The sequence below is a fragment of the Podarcis cretensis genome (assembly GCF_951804945.1).
Source record: "Podarcis cretensis genome assembly, chromosome: 3".
Classification (NCBI taxonomy): domain Eukaryota; kingdom Metazoa; phylum Chordata; class Lepidosauria; order Squamata; family Lacertidae; genus Podarcis; species Podarcis cretensis.
The window spans coordinates 125,799,342-125,808,138 of NC_137172.1; the positions used below are offsets into that span (position 1 = coordinate 125,799,342).

General features: G+C 42.3%; 1 protein-coding gene across 3 annotated transcripts in view; it reads left to right on the plus strand.

The window, feature by feature from the left end:
• The window catches only part of RCBTB1 (RCC1 and BTB domain containing protein 1), a 53,024-nt gene extending 44,567 nt beyond the window's left edge, over positions 1-8,457 (plus strand). For all 3 annotated transcript variants that reach the window (XM_079971039.1, XM_079971038.1, XM_079971040.1), the window contains one exon: positions 7,602-8,457. In XM_079971039.1, the coding sequence (XP_079827165.1) occupies positions 7,602-7,742 (141 nt within the window). In that variant the 3' untranslated portion in view covers positions 7,743-8,457. The remainder of the gene's footprint in view (positions 1-7,601) is intronic.
• The last annotated feature ends 340 nt before the right edge of the window (positions 8,458-8,797 follow it).

Below are 8,797 nucleotides of genomic sequence, written 5' to 3' on the forward strand. Positions count from 1 at the left end.
GGTCCATCGAGTCCAACCCCCTGCCAAGCAGGAAACACCATCAGAGCACTCCTGACATATGGTTGTCAAGTCTCTGCTTAAAGACCTCCAAAGAAGGAGACTCCACCACGCTCCTTGGCAGCAAATTCCACTGTCAAACAGCTCTTACTGTCAGGAAGTTCTTCCTAATGTTTAGGTGGAATTTTCTTTCTTGTAGTTTGGATCCATTGCTCCGTGTCCGCTTCTCTGGAGTAGTAGAAAACAACCTTTCTCCCTCCTCTATGTCCCTCCTTTTATATATTTGAACATGGCTATCATATCACCCCTTAACCTCCTCTTCTCCAGGCTAAACATGCCCAGCTCCCTTAGCCGTTCTTCATAAGGCATCGTTTCCAGGCCTTTGACCATTTTGGTTGCCCTCCTCTGGACATGTTCCATTTTGTCAGTGTCCTTGAACTGTAGTGCCCAGAACTGGACACAGTACTCCAGGTGAGGTCTGACCAGAGCAGAATACAGTGGCACTATTACTTCCCTTGATCTAGATGCTATACTCCTATTGATGCTGCCCAGAATTGCATTGGCTTTTTTAGCTGCCGCGTCACACTGTTGGCTCATGTCAAGTTTGTGGTCAACCAAGACTCCTAGATCCTTTTCACATGTACTGCTCTCAAGCCAGGTGTCACCCATCTTGTATTTGTGCCTCTCATTTTTTTTGCCCAAGTGCAATACTTTACATTTCTCCCTGTTAAAGTTCATCTTGTTTGTTTTGGCCCAGTTCTCTAATCTGTCAAGGTCGTTTTGAAGTGTGATCCTGTCCTCTGGGGTGTTAGCCACCCCTCCTAGTTTGGTGTCATCTGCAAATTTGATCAGGATCCCCTTGATTCCATCATCCAAGTCGTTGATAAAGATGTTGAATAAGACTGGGCCCAAGACAGAACCCTGTGGCACCCCACTAGTCACTCTTCTCCAGGATGAAGAGGAACCATTGATGAGCACCCTTTGGGTTCGGTCAGTTAGTTACAAATCCACTGAGTGGTAGCATAGTCAAGTCCGCATTTTACCAGCTTCTTTACAAGAATATCATGGGGCACCTTGTCAAATGCCTTGCTGAAATCAAGGTAGGCTACATCCACTGTGTTCCCTTCATCTACCAGGCTTGTAATTCTGTCAAAAAACGAGATCAGGTTCGTCTGACATGACTTATTTTTCAGAAATCCATGCTGACTATTGGTGATCACTCCTTTCTAGGTGCTCACAGACTGTTTGCTTAATGATCTGCTCCAGAATCTTCCCTGGTATTGATGTCAGACTGACTGGGCGGTAATTATTTGGGTCCTCTCTTTTCCCCTTTTTGAAAATAGGGACAACATTTGCCCTCCTCCAGTCTGCCGGGACTTCGCCTGTTCTCCAGGAATTCTCAAAGATGACTGCCAGTGGTTCTGAGATCACATCTGCCAGTTCTTTTAATACTCTTGGATGCAGTTCATCTGGCCCTGGAGACTTGAATACATCTAAACTAGCCAAGTATTCTTGTACTATCTCCTTAGTTATTCTGGGCTGTGTTTCCTCTGCTGAATCATTTGCTCCAAATTCTTCAGGTCGGGCATTGTTTTCTTTATCGGAGAAGACTGAGGCAAAGAAGGCATTGAGGAGTTCAGCCCTTTCTGTGTCCCCTGTTTGCATTTCACCATCTTCTCCTCTGAGTGACCCCACGGTTTCTTTGTTCTTCCTTTTGTTACGAACATACCCATAAAAGCCTTTTTTGTTGCTTTTAACCTCTCTAGCAAGCCTGAGTTCATTCTGTGCTTTAGCTTTTCTGACTTTGTGTCTACACGTGCTGGCTATTTGTTTGAATTCCTCTTTGGTGGTTTCCCCCCTTTTCCATTTTTTGTACACATCCTTTTAAACTCAGTTTAAAGTTCTTTAGATAGCCACCCTGGCTTCTTTAGGCACCTTCCATGTTTCCGTCTCATTGGTATTGCCTGAAGTTGTGCTTTTACTATCTCCCTCTTAACAAACTCCCAGCCATCATGAACTCCCTTTCCTTTTAGTATTACTGTCCATGGGATCTCACCCAGCACTTCCCTAAGTTTTATGAAGTCAGCTTTCTTAAAGTCAAGAAATTGAGTCCTAGTATGCTTGGCTGTTCCTTTCCGCTGTATAGTAAACTTCAGAAGAGCATGATCACTCGCGCCTAATGATCCTTCCACTTCTACCCCACTAACCAGGTCATCAACATTGGTTAGGACCAGATCTAAAATGGCTGTTCCTCTTGTTGCTTCTCCCACTTTCTGGACAACAAAGTTGTCTGCAAGGCCAGTGAGGAATCTGTTTGACCTTATGCTCTTGGCTGAGTTTGACATCCAGCAAATAATTGAAGTCCCCCATTACTACTATCTCCCTTCCTTTTGCATGCTTGGCCATCTGTTCCAGGAAGGCATCATCTATGTCCTCCGTTTGGCTTGGGGATCTATAGTAAACTCCCACAATGAGGTCACTGTTATTCTTCTCTCCCTTAATTTTGACCCAAATGCTCTCACTTTGGCTTTGAGGTTCTAAATCTTGGATCTCTTCACAGGTATACACATCCCTGACATATAACGCCACTCCTCCTCCTTTCTTGTCTGGTTTGTTTCTCTGAAATAGATTGTATCCCTCCATTATTACATTCCAATCGTGGGACTTATCCCACCAGGTTTCAGTGATGCCTATTATGTCATATTTAGTTTGCTGCACCAAGAGCTCAAGCTCATCTTGTTTATTTCCCATGCTTTGCGCATTAGTGTACAGACATTGAAGTCCATTAATCATTCCCCCATGTCTCTTATTTAAGGATTTTTTCCTAAGGATTTTTTCTGCCGCTTTATACTGAAATGCTACTGTTTGGGCTTCTGTAGGTGAGGGGGAAAAGAGATAACAGGTTTTAGATAAAACACCCATAAAAAAAGCAGAAGCTTGAGTTTTATGGACATCATACTTCATATTCAGATATGTAGCACTTTACAAAATTGTGAATTTCCAAATTATTATCTACAGTAAAGTGTCCAGTTCAAGGCTTCCATCTGTTCCATTGTGGAAGTGATGGGCACTTACAGCAACCACTGCATGGAAAGTCTGCCCCTGTGGTTTTGAATCATGCTGCATCAACAAAGGAAATGGGTTCCAGAGCTTCCAGCAATCACATCATGTGGGCAAAGGAAGCATAAAGGGAAACACTTCCTTTGTCTGCTCTGTTTGAAATCTAGGCGGCTTGAAGGCCAAGACAAATCTGCTTCCTGTTTGCAGAGGCAACGGGGGGGGGAGGGGACTCCTCTCTTCCTGCCATTTGCAGATGTTGGTGTTTTTGGCAGGTTCGCAGCTGGATTATTTAATTGCTTAGATCTTGTGGAACAGGCACACTCTCCCCACCTGTGGCCTTGCAGGTGAGAGTGGGCTGCAGGTTTCCTCACCCCTCACAGCTGGGGCCTCCTCTGTGGCTCCTGCAAGAGGCAATCTGAGGCAGCTGGCCTTCATTGCCCATTGCCAGTTATATATGGCAATTGTTCAGTGATGCACATCACCTCTTAGACTGGGAATGATGTAATAAATGTGTTAATTAATTTTATTAAAGGGTAAATATTCCTTCTTGTGCAATTGAGCATAAATACTGTGATAAATGCCCTGAGGTGCATGTACTTTTAGAAGAAGAGGGTGTGCCTCCTAAAGAGAGAGACATTCACGAATCTCCCTTTTTCAGCACTAAAGCTACTAGTAATGGAGTCTTGTGATAATTGAATTTGTTTATTTCTTGCATAGTCTGTTATGACACTTCCTGTAATCTCCATGTATACCTTCATGACATATTATGCAATTCTTTGTGTATTGTAAATGTCTGGTGTCAGCAGCTGACTAACCTGTAGCTGTACAGCTTCAATGTACAGCTTCAATGTACAGACATTGAAGTCCATTAATCATTCCCCCGTGACTCTTATTTAAGGATTTTTTCCTCCCACCACTAGGTCTGCGTGCTGTTTGCTCCATTTGGTCTATTACATTTGGATGATCATCTTCATCAATTGATAGACTCCTGCCTTCAGGAGCACTGTCTCCCTCCCCCACATTAGTCAGTTTAAAGCCCTCCTGATGAGGTTTCTGAGATTTTTGGCAAAAACATTCCTCCCAACCATTGTGAGGTGCAGCCCATCGCTTGCCAGAAGTCCATCTTCAAGAAACTGCAGTCCGTGATCTAAGAATCCAAGCCGTTCCTGTTTACACCATTTGCGAAGCCAGCTGTTCACTTCCACTATTTTTCCCTCTCTCCCTGGGCCACGTTGTTCAACTGGGAGGACAGATGAGCTGACAGTTTGTGCATTTAATTGCTTCAATTTCCTGCCCAGAGCCTCGTAGTCTCTTTTGATCTTCTGGAGGCTATTGCTTGCAGTGTCATTGGTTCCCACATGAACCAAGAGGAAGGGGTATTTGTCAGTGGGTTTTATGATTCCTTGCAGTCGTTCAGTTACATCTTGAATCTTAGCCCCGGGGAGACAGCACACTTCCCGAGACATCTTGATAGGGAATCCCCTATCACCACTACACGTCTCCTCTTAGGTTTGGTCGGGGTTCTTCCGTGAGCTGTCCGTTCCAAGGTCGCCTGCACATTCCCTGAGGACTGACTTTGCTGCTCATCTTCATATACCTGATCGACTGTAATGAGGGAGAGATCCTCAAATGGAGTCTGCTCTTCGTCTTCCATGCTAGGGGAGAGGACCTCAAAGCGATTTTGTATTTCTAAACAATCAGAGCGAACCCTGGGCCTCCTACTTCTTTGCGTCACGTTTCTCCATATATCTGGCTCCTGTGTTGGTGAACTAGCCTCCTTCTCAGGGGAGTCCCCAGTCTCCTCCTTGGTGGAGACGGTGTGCTCTGTTGCTTCCAAGAAGAGCTCCAGCGCTCTAATTCTTTGGAGCGTAGCTACACGTTCCTCCAGTTGCTGGACTTTGTCTTCTAAGAGGGCAGCTTCTTCTTCTTCTTCTTCTTCTTCTTCTTCTTCTTCTTCTTCTTCATGAAACATACTGCTAATCTGAAGACTTGGATGTCCAATGTGTGCTGGGGACTGTGAATGAATCCTAACCCCCAGATTCCTAGCTTTGGTTTTTAAGAGAGTACATTTCTAACATTTGTAGAACCTGATTTGAAGCAATATCCTTGTTGTTTTATGAGAAACACCTTTCAGTGTTTTTAGCAAACACAACGTTCATAATAATGAGTAATCTTTGGGGAAGCAAATCTAGGCCAGAGTGAAACCCCCGTTATCTAGACTCTTGGTTTGATTTTAAGCCTTTTCTGCTGTGTTGTCCATAAAGCTAGATATGTGGGGGGAGGGGTTGTGCTGTGGTCTAAACTATTGAGGCTCTTGGATTTCCTGATAAGAAAGTTGGCGGTTCAAATCCCTGCAAGAGGGTGATCTCCCATTGCTCTGTCCCTGCTCCTGCAAACCTAGGAGTTCGAAAGCACACCAGTGCAAGTAGATAAATAGGTACAGCTGCGGTGGGAAGGTAAACGGTGTTTCCATGTGTTCTGGTTTCCGTCACTGTGTCCCGTTGCACCAGAAGAGGTTTAGTCATGCTGGCCACATAACCCGGAAAGCTGTCTGTGGACAAATGCCGGCTCCCTTACCTGAAAGCGAGATGAGCGCTGCACCCCATAGTCGCCTTTGACTGGACGGTTAAGTCCAGGGGTCCTTTACCTTTTTTACCATAAAGCAAGGTGATTAACTGATAAAACTGATCAAACATAGTTAAAATGAAGTTTTATACTTTTTGAGGTTTAGCAACAATCAGAAAATGTAGGAAGCAATTTCACCTTAACTGTTGTTTCTTTTGAACCAAAGGAACATAAAATTAAATCTAAATTTTCAAGTTCAGTTCTTGATTAATGGGAATGTTAGAAATTTAAACATTTAATTGACGTGAAGCTGAAGGAAGTTTGACCAGTTTGACCTGGTTCCAAGTTGTATCCTCAAGTGCCACGATGCCCATGGCAGGGCTCCCCTCCCAGGATGTCTGCAGTCTCTGGCCGCAAAGAGATTGCTGTAGGGCTTCCCCTGAAGGGGTGCCTCACTCTATCAGTGTGGGAATGGAGTCATTGACTCCCCTTCTTCCATGGGCAAGCCTCACGGAAACCACAGCAGTTGCAAATTAACAAAAGTGCACAGCGGTGCTTCACTGTTGCCTAAGTATGATTGTCACCCCCAATTGTAAGCTGAATGGGCAGGATTCATTGAACTAGCCCTGCCAGCTAGTTGGATGATGAATAACTTGGCTTCTGAGTTTGACTGGAGAAAAAGAATTGGGTTGAATTGTGATATGTAGGATGTGGAGATCCAAGAACTATGGGGTGTTGCTGGTTTCTCTTCCTGACTAGTAGAGATTGCTACCTTGGTTATGGAATCTGACTATGGAATCTGCTGCTGCTGCTGTGAGTGTGGGGGAGGACCGCTACCTTCTACAGGCCAATTTCCATTGGGTCTAATAATAATTTTTTATTATTACTATATTTTTTGTGTTTTTCTCTACCATTGTTAGCACAATAAACTACAGTATTTAAATAAATATTTTGGGATTATTTGCTTAGTTGTTGGATTCTAATAATATAATAATAATTTATTATTTATACCCCACCCATCTGGCTGCCACTCTAGGCGGCTCCCAGTAGAATATTAAAAACATGATAAAACATCAAAAACTTCCCTAAACAGGGCTGCCTTCTGATGTTTTCTAAAAGTCAGGTAGTTGTTTATTTCCTTGACAGCTGATGGGAAGGCGTTCCACAGGGCAGGTGCCACCACCGAGATGGCCCTCTGACTGGTTCTGCCAGGGATGGGGAACTTGATGATCTCCAAATCTTACTAGATTTGCAGCTCCTAGCATAGCCACCAGTCAAGGATTATGCGATTAGTAGTCCAGCAACAATTGGAACCACCCCCATTTTAAGATGAAAAATAGCTACTACATACAAACTCAGACTGAGGTATTAAACTTGCCTGTTTCTACCAAATGACGCAGGAGTTGCTATTTACTTAGTGGATAAACACAATGATTTGGATCCAGACTTAGAACAAGACCTGTTGAAATCAATTGGATACGTCATTAATGTGCTTGATCTGTAAAATGTGACTGTTTCCTTGCAGAATTCTGAAGACTGGTCTTGTATTTTTATCTTGGAATAAAAATATCTTTCAATACATGATTGTTCTATGTTGTTTTTGCTCTGTAATTTTCACTTTCTAATCTTATATTTGCATTATTTGCATGAGCTATGTAAATGTAACATGGTGGTTAGAAAAGAACCCTATGTAACAGACTAAACTTTAAAATCTGCCTTTGCATACAAATGCAGCTAACACCAACTCCCTGGCCCACTTGTGTGTAAAGGAAACTTTCATTACACGTTAGCAAGTGAGAGAAGCAGAGGTATCGTTTCTTGTATCTTGTGGCTGGAACAAAAAATTGTCATATGGCATGGTTAAAACTATTAATCAATTCTAAATACATAACTTTTTAATGCTGTCTTTATTTGAACATGGATGAGAGAAAATTTAGAAACTTTGAAGCTAATAAAAAGGCTTTTTGTTTTGTATCTAGGATTTAGAAGAATTCTGCTTTAAGTTTTGTGTCAATCACTTGACTGAAGTCACCCAGACTGCAGCTTTTTGGCAAATGGATGGTTCTCTGCTAAAGGAATTCATTGCTAAAGCCAGTAAATATGGAGCCTTTAAGAACTGAATGGATGTTGCAGCCATAGCTGGTGTGATTTCATGGCCATGCTGTATATAAAAAAAACTTGTCCAGCAGTTGTTTTTAAAGGAGTTCGAAATCAAAGAATGGAAGATTTGATTTTAAGTTGCTCTAGATAGCTGGATGCGTCTACAAAGTTTTGAACTTTGGAAAGAATAAGATGGAAGGAACTGAAGGAGGGTGAAGAGAAGACTATGATCGATCTTTCAGAAGTTGGGCTTGCTCAGTTGTTAATCTATGTGGTGTAATTTAGTGATTTCAGGGTCTCTTACTGATTTTTGCTGGCACTAAAATGCTTCACCACCTGGAACTATGTAGCAGCAGTGTGAGAAGGAAGTATTTTTGCCTTTTTGTCTGTTCCATTTGCATGCACATGAAGGAAGCTTGCAGAACCTGCCAGTAACGAAGGACTTGCTTGTCTGTGAAACAATTATGTATTGAATCTGTTGAACTATGTCTCTTAAAAAGACTTGAAGAATCAGTTATATGGTGTCTCAAAATCTATTTAGAATTAAGTTTTTGCCTCCACAGCTTTTTGACATACAAGCTGTGACAGGCAGCCTCGTTGTAGAGATTTAAAGTTGTTAAAAGCAGAATACTCTTGGAAAATATTTTGCATTTAAATTATATATGAATTCTGTACATTTTCTGTGTGTAAAATGTGTGTTCTAAATGTATCCCATTAAAATAATGCATACAATTATTTTTAGCAGAGGGTGGTGCTTCTGAGTTTGAAAGGACATTAGAACATCTGTTCCTGCATTGCAGGGGATTGAAGATGATCTTTGGGGTTCCATCCAACTCTGCAATTCTATACTGCTGTTTGTTCTGGTAGTCTTCACCAGAAAGGGGCAGGCAGTGTGTAGTAAACATTAGTAACTTCTACAGTGTTGCTGAAAGGAAAAAAATGCATTAAATTGGATAAATCCTTGATAAATCAAAACTTTATAGGACTGTCTACCTTTCATTATTGAGGGTTATATACCCAAGGCTAATATCTAGATATTCTTCCTTTCTTCAAGAAAGCTGGACTTTCTTGATGT